The sequence below is a fragment of the Eumetopias jubatus genome, unplaced genomic scaffold, assembly GCF_037043125.1.
Source record: "Eumetopias jubatus isolate StellerSeaLion01/CBP00866 unplaced genomic scaffold, mEumJub1_p1.0 scaffold_11, whole genome shotgun sequence".
NCBI lineage: Eukaryota > Metazoa > Chordata > Mammalia > Carnivora > Otariidae > Eumetopias > Eumetopias jubatus.
In genome coordinates, this window is record NW_028274817.1 from 15713537 (window position 1) to 15733447 (window position 19911).

General features: G+C 37.5%; 1 protein-coding gene across 3 annotated transcripts in view; it reads right to left on the bottom strand.

Moving 5' to 3' along the window:
• PHF6 (PHD finger protein 6) overlaps window positions 1-19911 on the bottom strand; it is a 46886-nt gene that overhangs the window by 25289 nt on the left and 1686 nt on the right. For 2 of the 3 annotated variants that reach the window (XM_028094429.2, XM_028094427.1), the window contains exons 2-5: window positions 17330-17513; window positions 17006-17107; window positions 3157-3290; window positions 2839-2882 (exon numbers count right to left, since the gene is read on the bottom strand). In XM_028094429.2, the coding sequence (XP_027950230.1) occupies window positions 2839-2882; window positions 3157-3290; window positions 17006-17107; window positions 17330-17467 (418 nt within the window). In that variant the 5' untranslated portion in view covers window positions 17468-17513. The remainder of the gene's footprint in view (window positions 1-2838; window positions 2883-3156; window positions 3291-17005; window positions 17108-17329; window positions 17514-19911) is intronic. The other variant, XM_028094431.1, reaches the window with a different exon arrangement.

The following is a 19911-nucleotide window of genomic DNA, read 5'->3' on the forward strand; positions in this document are numbered from 1 at the left end:
TCCTATTACAATGGAAATTTCTCCCAGCACAGGGCAATTCTTCTGTTTGTGCACTGAATCCCCCTCCTTTCCTGGACCTTCAATCTCTTCTTGCCCTATCAGATCCTTTCTTGTAATCATTTACATATCAACTAATCCGCTGCCCTCCCAGAAAAGGCCAACGAGGTGAAAGAAGCCAACCTGAAAAGGCTACATATGGTATGATCCTCACTAGATGACATTCTGGAAAAGGCAAAACTATGGAGATGGTAAAGAGATCCTCAAATTTAGTATTTCAAAACACAGTTCATATTACATCAAACTAATATGAACAGACTGAACTATGGAGTATTTAGCATTTTAAGTATTAGCAAGCTAGGTTACTGAGCCACACGGCCAATGATCGAGACATCGCCACAGCTATCAACCCCTCTTCGCTGCACAAAGGACCGCGGTACAGTTCTCCAAGGTAGTCCTTGAAGGACAACCCTATCAACCCCGACCACAGACTAATCGTAAAGTAGAACACAGCTTTCCCATTAGAACAATGAAGTAACTGGAAGTTCTGCTTCTGACAAAGCCCTCAATATCAAGTAAACTAAAGCTAGATAAAAGTGATAAAAGCCAAAATTCAAGAAATACAAACTCTGAGATGCCTTTAAATTGTAAGATTATGCTTCAAGTTCTACAATATGAGTATAAAGACACTGCATATACATCGATAATACAAGGGGTCCCAAAGTGCTACAAAAGTATACACTGAACCCAAAATTCAAAACAATTGTATCACGAATTTGAATTGTAGGAATCCTGCCAGTTACATTAAAAAACAGTCATCTTGGAAAGTGTTCATTTAGGGCACCTAGGTGGCTCAGCTGGTTAAGCGTCTGCCTTGGGCTCAGGTCATGATCCCAGGGTCCCGGAATCTGAGTCCCGCATCAGGCTCCCTGCTCAGTTGCGGGGGGGGGGGGCTGCTTCTCCCTCTCCCTCTGCCTACCGCTCTGCCTACTTGTGCTCTCTATCTCTTTGTCAAATAAATAAATAAAATCTTAAAAAAAAGATTTTATTTATTTATTTGAGAGAGAGAGAATGAGAGATAGAGAGCACGAGAGGGGAGAGGGAAGAGGGTCAGAGGGAGAATCAGACTCCCTGCCGAGCAGGGAGCCCGATGCGGGACTCGATCCCGGACTCCAGGATCATGACCTGAGCCGAAGGCAGTCGCTTAACCAACTGAGCCGCCCAAGCGCCCATAAATAAGATCTTAAAAAAAAAAAAAAGTGTTAATTTAGATCTTTCTCAGTAAGTTTCTCAAAGCAAAAAGGTGGTCAAAATTACTTTACTTTACGCAGTCTGCAGTGACTTTTCTCTACCACTAGATGGTACTATGAGCTTCAGAAATGAAGGGAATAAAAGGGAAGCCGGCTCCATTAATCACTGTTGGCCAAGCTCAACTATCCTGCCCCAGAGAATCCTATGCTTGTACTCATCAAAGCCTAACTCTTAACCCTTGGTTTACCATACACATCTGGTCACTACAATCTTAAAGAGAATCAAACACACTTGTTAAAATCTGAAGTAACGAAAGGTGGGCAAGCTTCCTCTTAACCTTTGAACAAGGTTTTTCAATTGAATTCTAGAACTAAATGAGAAAAAAAGGAAAACACTGTAAAGGTTTCTCAGTTGCACTTTATCACCTCTAAAATGTTCTGTTCTTTTTATTTATCCAATCTGTTTACCTTAAAGACAAGTTTTTGCTCAAGATTATATATTTAAACCAGCACTACACTAAAGTATTGGAACTAACCTGGAGTCCCAAAGTGGAGGATACAGCCACAATCTAAGATATCAAAAAGGGTCACAAACTTTAATATGCTAACACCGATAATTAGGTAAATCTTGACACAGGAAACCACTTCCTAAATCAACATGTTCAAACCATTCTAATTCTTCTTTTTATTTCAGTTTTTATTTATTTATTTGACAGAGAGAGAGAAAGAGAGATAGCGAGAGCAGAACACAAGCAGGGGGAGTGGGAGAGAGAGAAGCAGACTTCCCGGGGAGCAGGGAGCCCGATGCGGGACTCGATCCCAGGACCCTGGGATCATGACCTGAGCCGAAGGCAGATGCTTAACTGACTGAGCCACTCAGGCGCCCCTCAAACCATTCTAATTCTAAGCAACACGTTCTCAAAGGCTAGCAAAAACTAAAGATATCTAATTTAAATGGAAGGATAGAACAATCTCAGATTAAATCTAAGCCTTTGTATATTGCTAGTAAAAGTATCAAAACCATCTGTTTGCAAAGGTGTGAAACAAGTCAGAATTCAATTTAAGAACTTTCCCATCCCTTTTAAAGACCAAGGACAACTTGGCTAACTACATATAAACACCCCTAACCTTGTTTTATATAAATTTAAGGGGAAACAAACTATAATTTTAAAAGTTAATATATTTTAAAATTGATCACTTCTTATGAACATGTCTGTATTTTCAAAAAAGTACAATGTGAAAATTTAACAGGAAGCCATAAAAGGTACCAGTCTCTCTAGCTCATGTGACAGTAAAAAAGATCCCAATTATTAACTTTACAATCTACCAACACTTATATGAACACAGAAATCCAAAATCACTAGCATCCTTTTTTCCTAAAGATAAAATATATTCTCAACATACTCCTTACAAAAACTTCAGGGGTAAAAATTTTCTCAAAAATCCAGATCTTTTTCACTATGTAGTTTATCCTAACACTTTTCTTAATTCTTTGAAATGTATTCAATGTTGAGATACATCTTATGGCAAAAATTAGTATAGAATTCACTCAAATTTCTTCTTGATGTTGAAAAGTGGCCACATGACGTACCTTCAGAGTTATGTGCAGTTTTCTTGTGTTTTCGGCAATAAACCCTATAAAAAAAATGAAGAAATCAAAAATTATCAAGTAAACAAACTAAACTCGTTTTTGAAATTAAGAAAATGAGCAGTACACTTCACCCCATTCACAAGCTGGATTCCAAAAATCTTATTAAATGTCCTATGCCATTTCTCTAACCATTAAATTCCTTACCCCAAAACACCCTTTACAATGACGATGAAATGCTCTGAAATGGGAAAAAGTTTTACAAAAGCCTAAAGAAAGTATGACTGCTAAAAAAAACTTAAAGAGAAGTTAAATAATTACATGTAAATTCCTTGTGAAGGTTTCTCTCGTATTTGAGCTTTATCATGCAATGCACAGTGGTAGTGGTATGTCCTGTGACATGTTTTCACATCACAACCAATTGTTGCTCCAGGACAATGGCACAAAGAACACATCTACAGCAAAACAATAAAATAATTATTATTAGTGTGTGATTTTGCTAAGGCCGTGATGTCAGGTTAGAGGCATATCAATCTCTGTCAAGGAAAACAAATCGGTTATTGAAAAGTTTTGTAACTAATAATGCTACTTTTGTTTTCTTGCCTAGAAATAATCTGAATAAAATTCTACTGGGGTATTTTTTTCCCCCAGATTAAACATTGACAAAATTAATGGAATATTATTAATGTCTATTGTTTCACTGTGGTCAAGAGAAAATTTGAAATGCTGCAAATCAGGAATGTAAGCTGTATACAACTTAGACCTTTTCACAATCCAGATTTTCCTGGAAACGGGTAACTGTGGAAAATGTCTCATACCAGAAAAAATTTTTCCTTCACATTTCCACTTAATGAAAATCAGAAAAAAACAAAACAAAACAAAAAACAAAAAAACCAAAACCTCACATACTATTGGGGAACTTGGTAAAATCAATTTCAAGTGAGGGAAGAAGGATAAAAAATTAAGTAGATTTTTAAATATCTCAAGCTCTAAAAATATTTTGTGATGTCAAGTTGATTATGAAAATATGCTCATCTATTTTAATTTAATCTGTTACTTACCTCTTGTATTATGAATTCAGGCAAATAGAAGAATGGACTCTAAACATATTTTAATGTAATTTACCTTCTGACTTTATTAGATAATTCCTATTGTTTAGCTTATGCTCTCAATTTAGGAAAAAGCTCTTTAAAAAAAAGCACATAACAATGACTGTTAGTGGTTTTGATTAACATATCATAGTATACGGTATTGAGTGGACTTTTAACAAGGCTATCCTCCTAAACTATAAATGCCATGCCAAAATAAATTCACTGTAAGGTAAATCTTAAAAACTGTTTCTTGGTTGCTAGATACCTCATTCGGAACCGTTCTCATTCCTCTATTAATTTTAACATAAAGAACACTTACCATCCTAACTTTTGGATTACTTGGCCCCTGAGCAATTTGGGTATACTGAGAAGCTAATATAAATTCCAATAAAATTCCTTACACTTCTCTAAGCAAGTCAAACACTCAACCTCTCATTCAAACTGTCATTTAAGAAATACTCCTAAGTCAGAAACATTCTCAATACAGGTACATCCCAGAAAACATGAGGGCCAGTGCCCATTATTAATACTAGGGAAATACTCCATTTCCTTAAATACAGAAACCTCAAAGTATTACTGTAAAAAGAAATATTGTGCCAAATTATCAAGCAGGAAAAGCTGTTAAATACCTTTGGGTGGCTTGTAAATTCTTGAGAAGGTGCAGCATTCGTACTACAGCTTAATTATGAAGTTTTATCATTTTAGCAAATTATATCTTTCATCAAAAAACACAATTATAGAAATTTTGGAAAACACAAGGGCAAAAAAGGAAATTAAAAAAAACAACTCATGCTTACCAAGCAGAAATGCACTTACAGTGTGTTACAATGTTTACATGCAAGTATTTTTCTATGTAATTCTGTACATACTATTTTACAACCTGTTTTTATCTTAACAAGTTGAACATTACCCCACCTCTACTGCAAGTAGTTCATCTTGAAATTTCATCAAAAATGGGCTTGTGCAGATATATTTTGAAAAAAAATTTTTGAATTCAATTAGCAAGCAAAAATGAGAGGGGAGGGACTATTAAAAATACTGTACTTGGCTCAACACTGGCAAAAATACAGTGAGATGGGTCCTCTCATATCCTGATGGAAATCACTATACTCTGGATAGCAGCTTGCCTTATTTATCAAAGAGCTTTTAAAAAAGTTCTTATTGGGGCGCCTGGGTGGCTCAGTTGTTAAGCATCTGCCTTCAGCTCAGGTCATGATCCCAGGGTCCTGGGATCGAGCCCTGCATCGGGCTCCCTGCTCAGCGGGAAGCCTGCTTCTCCCTCTCCCACTCACCCTGCTTGTGTTCCCTCTCTCACTGTGTCTCTCTCTGTCAAATAAATAAATAAAATCTTTAGAAAAAATAATTAAATAAATTAAAAAGTTATTTCCTGATCCACTAACTTTACTTCTATTAATCTAGTCTAAAAAAATGAGATTGAAATGATTTATATACATATCATCTTCATTGCAGAATTGTTTACAATAGTCCAAAATGTAAAACCACTCATGGGAGGGCGCCTGGGTGGCTCAGTTGGTTGAGCGACTGCCTTCGGCTCAGGTCATGATCCTGTCTGTTTCTCCCTCTGACCCTCTTCCCTCTCGTGCTATCTCTCATTCTCTCTATCTCAAATAAATAAATAAAATCTTAGAAAAAAAAAAAAACCACTCATGGGAAACTGAAAAATCTTTGAATTATAGCACACCCATATTTAGAAATATTCTATAGCCACTCTCCAAAGAAAACTTAATGGCATGGGAAAATGTTTATGTATAATACTAAATGAAGAATAAAGCAGGATACAAAACTATGTTGATTATGATCAAAATTATGTTTATAAGTTCTTTGAAAATGGGGGGAAGCAGATACAGCAAGATGCTGAGGGGCTGTCACTAGGTGGATGGTTTTCTTTACAATTTCCTGTATTTTCTGATTTTTCTACAATGAGCAAAAATACTTTCACATACAAAAAATTACTTTGGGGGGAATATACTAGCAAATGCTTTTAATATCCATCTATCAGTTTATTGAGAATAAGAAGGAAACCAAATGTCCAAAATATATCAAAATTTGTCTTTGCTGCTGCTTAATTTAAATCTGCCCAAAGTATCTCGAGTTAACTACAGCAATTTAGGACAGATAAAATTTTTTAAGTGAGAAAAAGCTCATTCTCACTTTTGTCAGTTCCTCAAGGAAGAAGATATTCCAATAAAAATGGTTTCAAAGAGTGGAAAATTCTTTTTAGGGTTAGCAGCAGGAATTTTTCTCAATTAGAATTTACTGGATCTACTTTAAGCAGCATTCATATAAAAGTCAAAATACCCACTTGTATATGAAATTCTGGCAAGATGCTAATAAAATAGCAGAAAGTACCCATAATAAAACTAAATATACAATTTAAACATGCTTATGGAATGGAAATGGAAAACGTAACTGTTACCTTGAAGTCTACTACACTATACACCCCAACTCCTAAATAATTCTTTTATCCCTGAACTCCTGTGGGACTTAAGATACAGTATTCATTTTGGCTCTTACCATTTTACTTCCTTGTACAGCTAACAGATTTTATCTATCAGTTGTTTCTAGACTTGAGTTTTTTGCAAGACTGACACTGTGCTTTACAAAGCAGTGCTCGATATATGTGTTCACTTTAAGCTTACTGTTATTGAAGATTTTAATATCTTCCGGTATATTTTTTCTCATTCATATTTCTAATACCTACAGATTTAACATAATAATCTTCAAGCGTGTCTACAAATTTGAAGAGTCTGATCTAGAATTTGGAAAGGTAAAATTGAGAAGAACAATCCAGCTGAAGGGGCACAGAATGAAGAGAGGTGAGAATATTTGGGAGGAAAAGATTAGCCCTGTGAAATACAAGGTTGAGAATCAAGAGAGAAAAAGAAAAATTAGAGAAGTTGGAAAACCAGATAGGTGGCTGTACACTTTCCTTAAAAAAAAAAAAAAAGTTATGGGAAATAAAACAAAGATGGCCTCTCTTGAAAAAAGTAGAGTCCTAGGAAAATGGGATCCCCAACACAGCAAGACTGCAGTTGTTTGGACCCAAATAATGTCCTGTGTTTCTCTTTACATAGAACATCTGCCCTCAAATTTGTCATAGTCCCTACTGGGCTCCTAGCAGAGTGACTGTCAGCTGTCATTTAACATCAAGTTTGCACTACCCGTGACTCTTTCAAATGTGGGAAAATGAAAGTTAACCTGACAGGAACATGGTGAACTAACTGTGGACCTCTTCCCCCTGCAAAAATGTCTGTCCCACACAGCAAATATTCTGTTGAGGGCTAATTTCCTGCCCCTAACATAAGTATAAATGTCAACTGTCCGCTTATCCTGTTCATACCCTGATTTCAAGTTCTTTAAGTAGAGGTGAAAATTTGTTGATAATGATTTTTCTTTTATTTTTCCTCCTCTCTTCAGTTTGCTACCTAGTAGACCTAGTAAGCTTCAAAACTCAATCACCTCTTCTGAAATGGGGAGACTGGAAAAAAAAAAAGGCCCCATCCTATTACAGATGTTTGCATGTCATCTTTATAGTATGGTTAGAAGCTATACTAACTTAAAAATTTTTTTTGCTAAGAGTTATATATATTTAGGATGTATGGCACAATATTTTAACATTAGTGAAATGCAACTTTGTATCCTTTAACCAACATCTCCGCACCCTCCCTGCCTATCTGTGGTAACCACCATTCTAAAATCTGTGAAGCTATCCTATGTTAACGTTAAGCTGTACCTAACAAACTGAGTCTCAAGGGACTGACCCACAGATTTAAGAGGAACTAAGTCACACATAAGAGCCGACAAAGGGAACTGAAAGGACTATGACTTAGCTAAAGTCCTGTGGGAGCCAGAGGCTGGCACGTACCCGCTCTTCAGTCAACTGAACCAGGCCAGGGCTGAAAGTCAGTTTGTAAAAGGAAGAAGTCCTAAGGAATAAAAGGAGAAATACCGCTTTCTCAGTAGCTATGGGTAAAGCTCAGGGAAAACTCAGCCAAGGGCACAGATAGACACAAAGTAAAACTAAAATGAGATTCCCAACTTCTAGGATAGGCAGAAAGGGATGGCTTTTGGGGGAAAAGCCAGAGTCTGATGGCTAGACAGAGTCATAGGGAACCAAGGGACAAAGGGCTTGCTAAGACTTAGCTTTGCACAGCTTAACTACTGTGTATGGACCATGCTTATCAGTGACTGACCACCACTGTATAGATATAAATCCTCACAGCCAAGTAGTTACTACTCTCAAGACATCTGCTCCAAGAAAAGAGCTATAAACGTATGACAGTGCAAAAGAGGCTCCAAAATGAGGCCATATTCTTGAGTCTGTAGGCAAAGAAAACATGCCAAAAGCACTTGAGTTGGGAACAGGGTACCTAGGGTATCTGCACAGGAGACATGAGACAAAAATAAAGCGAGGGCAGTCCACCTTACACTGGTGTCTGTTGTTTTCAATAACAGATAACACTACCTCCAGTAAAAACCAGAATGCGGGACAAGGCAGTTGGGGTAAGTTTCCAGAGCTGCCTAAAAAAATGCTCCTAAACTCCAGGTTCATTGCTTTAGTTATAGGACTCTCTCTCCTATCCAACATGGTTAGAAAGCTCAGAGTGACCTCTGAATTATCTGGTTAAGTGACAGCTGTCTGATTTACAGGTTAAAAATTCCTAAAAAGAGAGGTGCCTGGGTAGCTCAGATAGTTGAGCGACCAATCCTTGATGTCAGCCCAGGTCTTGATCTCAGGGTCCTGGGATCGAGCCCCACATCAGGCTCCACGCTCCGTGCAGAGTCTGCTTGAGATTCTCACCCTCTCCTTCTGCCCCTCCTCCTGCTCTCACTCACTCTCTGTCTCTCTCTAAAAACAAATAAATCTTTTTTAAAAACTCCTATGGGGTGCCTGGGTGGCTCAGGTGGTTAAGTGTCTGCCTTCGGCTCAGGTCACGATCTCATGGATCTCAGGATCCATCTCAGGATCGAACCCCATGTCGGGCTCCCTGATCCAGGAGGAGTCTGCTTCTCCCTCTGTGCACGCACGCTCGCTCTCTCTCTCTCAAATAAATACATAAAATCTTTAAAAAAAAAAATCCTAAAAATAGTACTGCATGGTAGGGTGGAACATGAACTCAGGACTGTTTCTGGTTTATGCTAGGGCTACAATTAAAAAAAATAGTTCAACATTTCGAAGAGGGTCTTATAAAAGCACAAATTTCACAATATATTAATAATAATAAACTTCATATAATAATTAGGTCTAAATGGAAAGCTAGTAAGCAAAAATGACATCTGAAAGCCATCAAAGTCATCAGAAAAGCACACATCTGATAGGTTAGGACCTTAAATTCCAAGTGTTTCTAAAAAACAGGGCCACTGAAAAGTACTTGTTTTTACTAGAGTAACAGACTAAATCTAAGCAGTTACTGAACAAATCAGTTCAGAAATCTTTTTAGAACTGGAGGGCCATGAACTAAGTAAGCCTATCAAGTTCTTCCTTAACCTAGTCCCCTGACCTTGCTCTGAATATCACATACTCCATACTCATACTTTATGAGTCATCACTGATGAGCAATTTAAATTCTCTTATTGTAGCTTTTGAAGGTTTTTTTTTTTTCCACCTGAAAACATTCAGAGTTTTTCTGAGTTCAGATCGAAAGGTTCAGGCTGTTCTCAGGTGTAGGTGTCTCAGGCTGAGGGTACTGTAAACTCTAAACATGCTGCCTGCTATTCTTAATCAGTGAAGAACGTCAAATACACATCCATGCTCAAGTCAGAACCAAGACATACCCCCAAACCAGACATAGATTATTTTACATTACTGGTTTGGGTTCTCCTCCATTAGCACAAATAAATGAGAACTAGTTATATAATGACATAAATTTACATTATTCCCAATTACAAAGAAGTATTTAATGAAGGCAAAGGAAAAAAATTAACTTATTCAGTAATAGTCAAAGACCTGATTTTCTCCATCATTGGGATTGAAGTTTCTCTTTCACCTTACATTCATTCTCCTTAATCACTTCCAAAGTAAAGCAAAATTCATTTTAATATAAATGACAGGTAAAATATTTGCACACATTAAAATTAATCTGCATGCCATAATCTGAGCCTTATAAAAAAATACACATATAAAGGAATACACTCATGATGGATTTACACTTAGTTACACAGATGACAATGCGGCCAGTGAACAAATCTGCAGGAAGAATTTACCTGTTTTTCCACAAAAATACCCTAAGGCAGGGTCCTGCAAGTCCAATCCAGCCCAACAACCATTTCTGAAAATAAAGTTTTATTGGAACACAGACATTCTCATTTCTTTGTGTATATTGTCTGTGACTGCAACTGAGACAATATAGCTGGCAAATCCTTAAATATTTATAATCTGGCCCTGGACACAAAGTTTGCCAACCCCTCTCCTAAGGCAATGGTCCATAACCAAGAGTGTTCATCAAAAATCATTGGGGGGCGGGAGCGCGGGTGCCTGGGTGGCTCAGTCGGTTAAGCATCTGCTTTCAGCTCAGGTCATGATCCCAGGGTCCTGGGATTGAGCCCCTGTGTTGTCAAGCTCCCTGCACAGCAGGGAGTCTGCTTCTCCCTCTCCCTCTGCCCCTCCCCCCACACTGGTGCGCACTCTCTCTCTCTCTCTCTCTCTCGCTAATAAAATCTTTTATTTATTTATTTATTTGACAGAGAGAGAGGGAACACAAGCAGGGGGAGGGGGAGAGGGAGAAGCAGGCTCGATGTGGGGCTCGATCCCAGGGCCCTGGGATCATGACCTGAGCTGAAGGCAGATGCTTAACGACTGAGCCACCCAGGCGCCCCTCAAATAAAATCTTTTAAAAAAATTATTTGGGAACCTTTTTCAAAAGATACACGCCTGCAATCCCCTGCTCACCCCCCTTCAGATTTCATAGTTGGGTAAGGACCACTGCTCTAAGGATTTAGCAGCACCACTGACCGATCACCTGGTATCTTCTGCTTCTCTGTATGCAGTGAACAGTCGTAGCATCCTATGCACTGCGGGCACTCCGTTTTGTCCTTACTGAATGCTAAATGAGCCATTCACTCTACTTTAAATAGCACTGGCATTTAATACTTACCTAGTATTTTTGCCCACTTCCTCCTCCTTGAAACTCTCCCCGCTCTGACTTCTACGACATCACTTTCCCACTGGAACACATTTCAAACGTCACTTTCTATGAAGCCTTCTGACTTCCCCAACAGAATTACTGATGCTCCTCTATCCCAGCTCTCCGGTGGCATTCTCTACATATTCCTAAGGCTAAACTGTATGTATTCACAGTGGCACCGCCACCGAGGTGTCTCGCCTTGTGCTTGGTACAAAGTAGGCACTAAATTAAATACCTGATAAATGGACAGAGAGATGAATTCTAGATTCTAGGGCGAGGGCTTGACAAATACCATGCCCAGGGAAACAACAAAAATAACATCACACTGGGCCAGGGAATGTTGAAGAAACATGCAAACCCTCCTGGGTGAGGCATACATAGCTCTCCACCATTCTGAACAAATAACCAACTGGATTTTTCCCACTAGATTTCTCTCCTTCCTTTTCAAACTGCTAGAGCTGCAAACCACACTAGAGCACTGATTAACCAAAAAAGAGGAATTTTATGCTCTACCATTACTTCCCTGGCCAATCTACACCTAGCCCGTTATTAAGGTTTCACACTATTATCCAACTGAAGCTCTTCTCCAACAATCCAACAATTAATGAGTGCCCACCTATTGATTAGAATGCTATTGAGCACAAATGAGACATCAAGTACTGTGCTAAGTGTCTTCCATGCATTATCCCCACTTAATCCTATGCTAGGCCAAGAGAAGAGTCTCTACCTTCCCAGAGACCAGGATATAGTGGGGAAGAAAGCTTGCACACATGTAACAAATACAACGCATATCATGTTAAACTCTATGACAGAGGTGAAGTTTGAGCTGAACTCAAAAACAGAACTGAGAGGCAGCTAAGAAACAGCTAGGATGAATAATGTCAGTATGTGCACAGCAGTGGGGACAAACAGAGGATGTTTGGGAAACCAAAAGGAGACAGAATGAGATCAAGAATGGAAAAGGTGAGTTATGACTTCTGAAGGACAGGCTGAGGCCTCTAGGTATGATTTTGTATACACGAAGGCATCAGTGTGAGTTCGAAATCAGGGAAGTAGAGATCCAGTAATTAGCAGCAGTATGCTGGAAGGATGGGCAAAGGAAGACTGGGTACAGGGTAACATTATGAAAGAAAAGTCAGCAGAGACATCCCAAAGGAGAACCAATGTGACAGATGTGTAAGAAGAGCTGAAGGTAACGGATTCAGAAAGAGAATCAGGGTTCCAGGCAGGGAAGATGATGAAAAATGATTTAGACAGGCTGAGTTTTAAGATGCCCTTGCAGGACATTTATGTACAGCAGACAAATATGCTGCCATGATTATATTTCATTCTCCACAGTGACTACTGTATATCCCTTTTCTCCTGAAAACTGCTTTGCCCGTCCCCATCCCCTCCTATCCAAGATGAAGTTCCTGCCTAAGGTTTAAAGACCTTAGCATTATCCCACCTTAACTTGAATCCATTACTGCCGGTCTCAATGACCCATTCTGGTAGTTAACCTATTTCCTGGACTCATTCCCCCCTCCCTTTTTTAAACACTGCCATTTCTAGGAAGCAGTCTTACTTACCTAAATAGGCAAGGCTCCTCCCACACAGAAAAAGGTGTACTTATGAATTGTCATATATGCAGATTCATGGCATACCCAATATTTAGATCATAAACTCTCAAAATCAGATACCCCATTTCTCTAGGGTGCCAAGCACTCCATTGGAACCATGTAAAACTGGTCTTTCCATTTTTAGAGGCCACAAAAAATATCTTGAGGGTAACAAAGAATCAGAATACTCTTAGCTAGTATGTATATAAGATTTTTGTCCTAAAAACTAACAATGCTATTAAGACATATTAAAAGGAGTCTGATTTAAATCCAGTAGTATTTCCATATTTTTCAAAAAACTACTAAGCTCTAATAATTGTATTTTTTAAAATCTGATTTCGGGTTGGGTAGCTTAAAAGGCAGTCTAGTATAAGCTGGGGTGATCAAGAGTTCTAGCTGTGGAGTTCACTGTCCCTAAAGTCAAATGGCAACTCAGCCACTTAGTAGTAATAGGACCTTAGGCAGGTTACTTCTCCGGGCCTCAGCTTCCTCATCCATAAAGGGAGAAATAATACCTCCCATCTCACATTATGATTGTCAGGATTATAAAGAATCATGTATTTAAAGTACTTTGCCCACATATTAAGTGTTCAATAAATGTTAGCTATTTCTACTAGTGGAAAAAGAAAACAGGAAAAATGTTCAGAGGCTTTCTTTAAACGTGTAAAAATGTAGTTTGAAAAGGGGAAAGTTTAGGAGTGACCTGCGGATACTCATCAAGTATATGAAAGATTTTCCAGTTTTAATAAAGAAAAAACCCAAATACTTCCTTTAATGGAAGGAGAGAGACCTAGAATAAACAGCTTAAATTAAGTGAGATAATTAAGTTATAAAGAAGGATGAATTTCTCAATTCTGAAGACTGTCATATAATTATGGTCATGATTCAAGTTGCTTGGGTCTTCACAACCTCTGGATATATTTAAGAATAGCATAAATAAGATATATTTAAGAATAGCAGAGATGTGGGTGCCTGGGTGGCTCAGTTGGTTAAGCGACTGCCTTCGGCTCAGGTCATGATCCTGGAGTCCCGGGATCGAGTCCCGCATCGGGCTCCCCGCTCAGCGGGGAGTCTGCTTCTCCCTCTGACCCTCTTCCTTCTCGTGCTCCGTATCTCTCATTCTCTCTCTCTCTCAAATAAATAAATAAAATCTTTAAAAAAAAAAAAAAGAATAGCAGAGATGAAAATCTTATGTTGGATGGCTTGGAGGCAATCTTGCATAGGGCTTGAGGAAGGTGAACTAAATGGCCTTCTGAACTCCTGTTCTCAGTGATACATCTGACACAGTTACCAATTCCAACGGTAACTACCCGATGTACATATTCTTAATGATTTCACCACCTAGCTTCAACCAGAAAGAGTATGTTCTTCAAATGTACTCCTCCCAAGTATCTCCTTAAAGAAAATGAAAACGGGGACGATGATTCATATAATTTTACTTGGAAATTTGCATTTCTTGGCTAGATGGCTGGAGAATTAAGAGTAGATGGTACAGATGTGGTGTCTCCATATGGCTGCAAAAGGAACTAGAAACCATTCTGGAAAAATATATATCTGTCTTAACTGCAAAAACAAAGACTCAAATGATAAAATCCTTAGTATTCTGGCAAATTCTTCCTGGTCCATCTTGGTGCCAAAAGGTAATGCAAAAGAGACGAATTTGCTCCTACAGAATAGCTTTCCTCCCCTGATCTTTGTGACTGACATGAAAACCTTGGAAAACTGCCTGTGGCAGTAAGAACACAGAAACCACATACCTGTACCTCCTGTTCTGTGACCTCCCACTCTCTCAAGACTCTGACCCATCTGGTCACCTAAACACTTTCACTGCAAGCCCCAGACTCTTTCCTCTTTACTTTTCTTTCAGGAGAGTGAACACCTATCTTAAGCCAACACCAGGTATAGGCCGGAACCTGACTTGAAAGCACCCAGGGACCAGCACTCCTGTTTATTTTCAACAGGTATTCATGACCTATTTTTCACCTAGAAATCAAAGTTAAATATATGAATGCTACTCTAGCCCTATCCCCTCTGTAACTTATTTAAATTCTGACAGCTGGGAGAAGGAAAAGAAGCAAAACTATGTACTAGGCTCAAGAGTTCCCTCCTTTTGACCCTATTCCTTACTACTAGATGCCCACAGCCTCAAAATAGCTTTTTAAACACCTTTCCTAAGGTAACTCTATCTTTCATAGAACTGTTTAGCCACGGAACATCGCTGTGTAGTAAGCAGTGATACAGCATTAGCTGTTTACCATTGGCGAAAAGACAAATAAGTTAACGACCTGTCTAAAGTTACATAATGTGTCAGTGGCGGAGTTATTTAAAAACAAACAAAGAAACAAACAAACAAAAAACAAGCCTCATGACTTTCCCAGCCAGCATGCTTTTCACTAGCCTACAATGCCATTAGCAGGATATTATTATTTATAAACACTAACTACAATGGGTGCTATCATTTATCAAGTCCTAACCAGGTGCTAGGCACCATGCTAAGTCCTGTATAGTCTCTCTTTTAATTCTCACAATATCCCTGTGAGACAAGTCCTGTCACTATCTCCTTTTAGCAGGTGAGGGAAACATAGCACAGAGAAGTAGATAACTTGCCCAGGGTCATCCAGCTAGTTAGTGACAGAGCTAGGATTCACATCCAAGTCTGTTACTATAGCTTGTGGTCTGCACCTCCAATGTTCTTCTACTCCCTCGATCAAGGGACAAATTTAATTCTTTATAACTCACTACACTTGGGAAAAAATTAACTCCCTGCACCATACCATTAAAAATTAATCAAAACAATTTATATTAGTGAAACCCGTACAAAGTTCTGGTGCTCTCCTCACAAACAAGTCCAAATAAATGAAATCTCCACTGGATTTAGCAATGCTGCCAGATGTACACTGCTGCTTCATGTAAAACTAGGCCTTGGATTTGTTAATAATAAGTAACATTAGAGACCAAAACAGCTCCTGTTCGGACCAGAGCAGCCATGCCAAGTGACAAAAATGCTAACAAGTCAGGATGTAGAAGCATTTTCCAGGCATATTCATAATGCCAAGGAATAAATAATGGGGTAATAAGGTTTACAGTACAACCACTTTCAGGTAAGTAGTATTCTTTCTTTACATCTGAATTTGTTTTTAAGGACTAAGAAATAAAAACATACTGCTCTGTTTCTCAAAAATCAGCAAGCCATAATAAAAACATGAAGAAATCTGAAACCACCAAATAAAAAATCACACTAAAAAAAAATGAAGCATTCTATTACTACTACAGTTTTGGGGGTGGGGGAAGATAAATACTTTCAGTTAAGGTCTCACTGCCACAAAAACTGTCTGACCTCTGAATTCCCATTTGTGCCAATACTGATCCTAGGATTTTAGACTATTTATCCTAAAGCAAGTTTCAAATCCTTGAACTTCTTCATATTGCTTTTTTTTTTCCTACTACTATAAGACTGACAACTTCTAAAAAATAGATTATTCCTGGTCATCGAAATGATAGTTCCTAGTTCTGCTCCTTAGATTCTTTGTGAAATATGAGATTATCCGGTGCCTAAGAACACAGACTGATGTTCTGCTCAACCCATCTTTAAAATAAGGGAGCACTTAATAGTGAAGCTACTGATGGCACATTTGCAGATATAATTTCAGTAAAGGGTTCAAAGGAGAAAAATAATAACCAAACGAACAGAAGTTGTTTCAATGTAAACCATAATGGATCATAAATACCAACTGAGATGATGTTATTTTCCAAAAGAGCAACATAGTATCCTGCCAACCTGGTTGCTAGAAGAAGACAATTACAGGATCATTCAGTGTGGCAGAGCTTCACACAAACAGTAAAAGCCATCAAAGTAATACTAAGTTATAAATGCTGGGTTATATAGCTGAACCACAGTCAAATACTGCAAGTGCTAACATTTTCCTGCTGAAAGGGTACGGTCATCTTCATTTATGATGACCACAATAACTTTATAATGGAAGATGAAAGGACATCTGAATTATGAAAATTCACCTAATGAAGACTTCAACACATGATACATTCAAATTAAGCAAACTGCTTGTTTTCTCAGTCAACACAGCCTCCAAGAAGATTTTGATTCTTTTTGAAAAGGAAAAAAAAAAGTGAATAATATAAATATTGATTCACTCCTTTTTTGTTGAGTGGTAAATAAGTTAAGTCCAACCTTGGAATTTCTGATTCGGGGGGGCAGAGGGGGGAAGACTGCAATTTAAAGTCATAATGTTAATAATGCAATACACTGTAAACTAAGCAATTTCCTCCTTAATGAGCTTAAAATAAGTTTTATTCTCAAGAGGCAGAAATACCAACTTACCAGCTTCGTGCCTCTTTTAATTTCCTTTTGGACATCTTCAATAGAAAATCCACCAAGACTTTCGTTATCAGAGTGTGATGATACCAAAGCAGATGAAAAGAGCTATAAATTACATTTAAAAGAAATTAAGGTTCATATTTAAAGAAATTGCAGTGAAACAGTGAATAAGATGTTAACTTTACAAGGAAACTTTCTAGTAAAAATGGCATAGCATTAGTGAGAAACCATCCGTTTAAAATTTTAACTGACTTTTTTCGTATTTGGGAATATTCATTGTCAGGACTCTCAGGGTTTCAGGTGTCTCGGTTGCCGGCCTATACTTACCATGCACTTATGGTGTGCTGCCACCTTCTGGTTTTCAGATATAAGCAACTGTCCACATTCCTTGTCTCTATTTGACTTACAAAAGCCACATTTGCGCTGTCTTGTAGGCCCCTTTTTCTGTTCAACTGAGCTTGACATGATTTTTAAATTGCTTTTAGAATGCCACTTTAAGCCTCAAGAAATGCTACAGAGAATAAGAAGGGCAACAAAATGGTTAATTTCACTTTAATACCCGTTTGCAGTCATGTAAGTTGTTTAATATTTAACCTAAGTTTTAATGTATGCATTTTAAAATGGCTATTTAGTATAGACAAATTAATACTAAAACCTACAATGCCTCTGTAATGAAAAAAAGAACATATGCATAAAGACAAGGTAATGAAATAATTCAGGAAAATCAAACTGCTCCCAAATTAGGGGATATGTGAAATAATTAAAACAATTTCTGTGTGGATCAATAAAAAAATGTACAATGTGTGATACTAAAAACAACCATCTGCTGACATAATTAATATAAAACATTTTTCATGTATAGCTAGATGCCTCTTCAAGGAGACCAAGAATTATGTATCTAAGAGCAGAGCAGAAACTTCTCAGAGAAGGACACAATATCCAGAGTGAACAGAATTCTAACATTGCACAATTCCTTAAAGTTCACATATTGATAAACCAACAAAAGACAAATGAATGCACTTAACCATGATTCTGGAACATTTATTTTTTAAAAATCTGAATTATTTTTAAGTTTAAAAAAATCATGTATACATCTTTAACAAATTTTTGCTATTGTATTCCTTTTCAGAGTAAAGAAAAATTAAACTTGTAACAGTCTATTCAAAAAAAAGCATGCTTTAGGAATCAATTATTTATTTTAAAAAACTATATTATCTGACTCTGAGGCTTACTCCAGAAGCCTGCTTATCAAATTAAAGTTACAAACGGACAGTGGTGTTCTAAATGTAGTAACTTCCACATTAAATTAGCAATATTATATAAAAGGAAGGAAAATTTTTCTGAATGACCCTTAAATCTAGTCAAATTATAGGTAGCGGAATCAAACAAAAAAAGGGAAGAAAAGCTTTAACATAGAAGGTTTCAGATTTAGATCATCAATCTCAACATGGATTCTTAAGAATCTGAACAAGTGTAAAATCGGTGATGTGACTTGTGTAGTTTTCCCAAACTAAGCAGTTCAGGATCCAGGTTGCTACAACACACATCACAATCAATAACATCTCCAATTTTTGTCTTAAAATTTACTGAAATTCTTCCCGTTTTTCTATATACTTGAATATTTTCATGATACTGTGTTGAAAACTGGACTCACTAACACTACATTGTAGCTTTCTGAGAAGCACTTGCTCCCCAACAAGAACAGTAGCAGCTGGATGCCAGCAAGGTGGTAGCTGCAAACCATTCAGGGTTTTACAATATAAAAATGCAGACATGGAATTAAAATTTAAGGTGAAGCCACAAAGAAACAGGTCTTTTTAGCAATTTATACCTAGGGTTGTTTTTGTTCTGCTTTATTTTGTTTTCTAAAAACAAAACTTCAAAGGCCTTGGCAGTCTCTGCGTTGATGGGTTTAACAAACTCTTAATGCTATCTACAATTTTAAATACCTCAGTCTTTCAAATGGCATCGGATACTTTGCAACAGTACTGTATTCATAGCACTGGCTATAAACCATGAAACTGATTGAAAACAGGCAGCAAATACTTTTAGGATTAAAGAAAAAAAGGACATAACAGAAACAAAAGAAACAAAAGGGGAAGTGTGTTTGCATTTGTACAGGCAAATATGTGTTCAGTTGCTTTATCAAGAATATAGCTGCCAAAATCTTTAAAATTAACCATGCAAAACACCAAAATTCACAAATAGCGCCAAAATTTGCTATGTGAGTTCTAAATTAGCTTTCTTTACTACTATGCAATGAATAGTAGGCACTCTGAAACCACTGTAATGTATTCAGCATTTCTCCCGGTCATCCTTGGCCAGTTGAAAGGATGGCACATTATGAACCTTATCTGTACAGACATCTATAATGTGTAATTTCTGTACAATCCTAGCCTACGCTATAAAACCGGTTTAAGATCTGAAAAAAGTCCTAGAGTAGAAAAGCACTTTTTATTCTTGAAATTAATCCTGAAAATGGTGTCCCTCAAATTCTATCCGTATTGAACTCTGCCTCTTTGAATTTATAAACAGGTACATTTCTCCTCCTAATTTTGAGAATTTCTTTTTCCAGATATCAAAGACCCAAAAATCTGAGAAAAAAAGGTACGCTTTATTTTGCATTCAAAAATATTCTAGTGTCTTAATCAGTTTAAATTGGTAAAGCAAACAGAAACACAAAAAAAGTGCACCAAACCAATTAAAAACTTTCCCCAATGTACAATGACTAAATGGATTTTTCCACCAAAATTCAAATAATGCATCTGTGCATATCTCGCTAATTTTTTACAGCCTTCTAGTAAAACATGAAGTGGGGAACATCATGGAAACAATGACTCCTAACAAAAATGTCTTTATCATAAAAATACAGATTTTTATCTAATGCTGTCTCATTTGTGGTCTCTAGT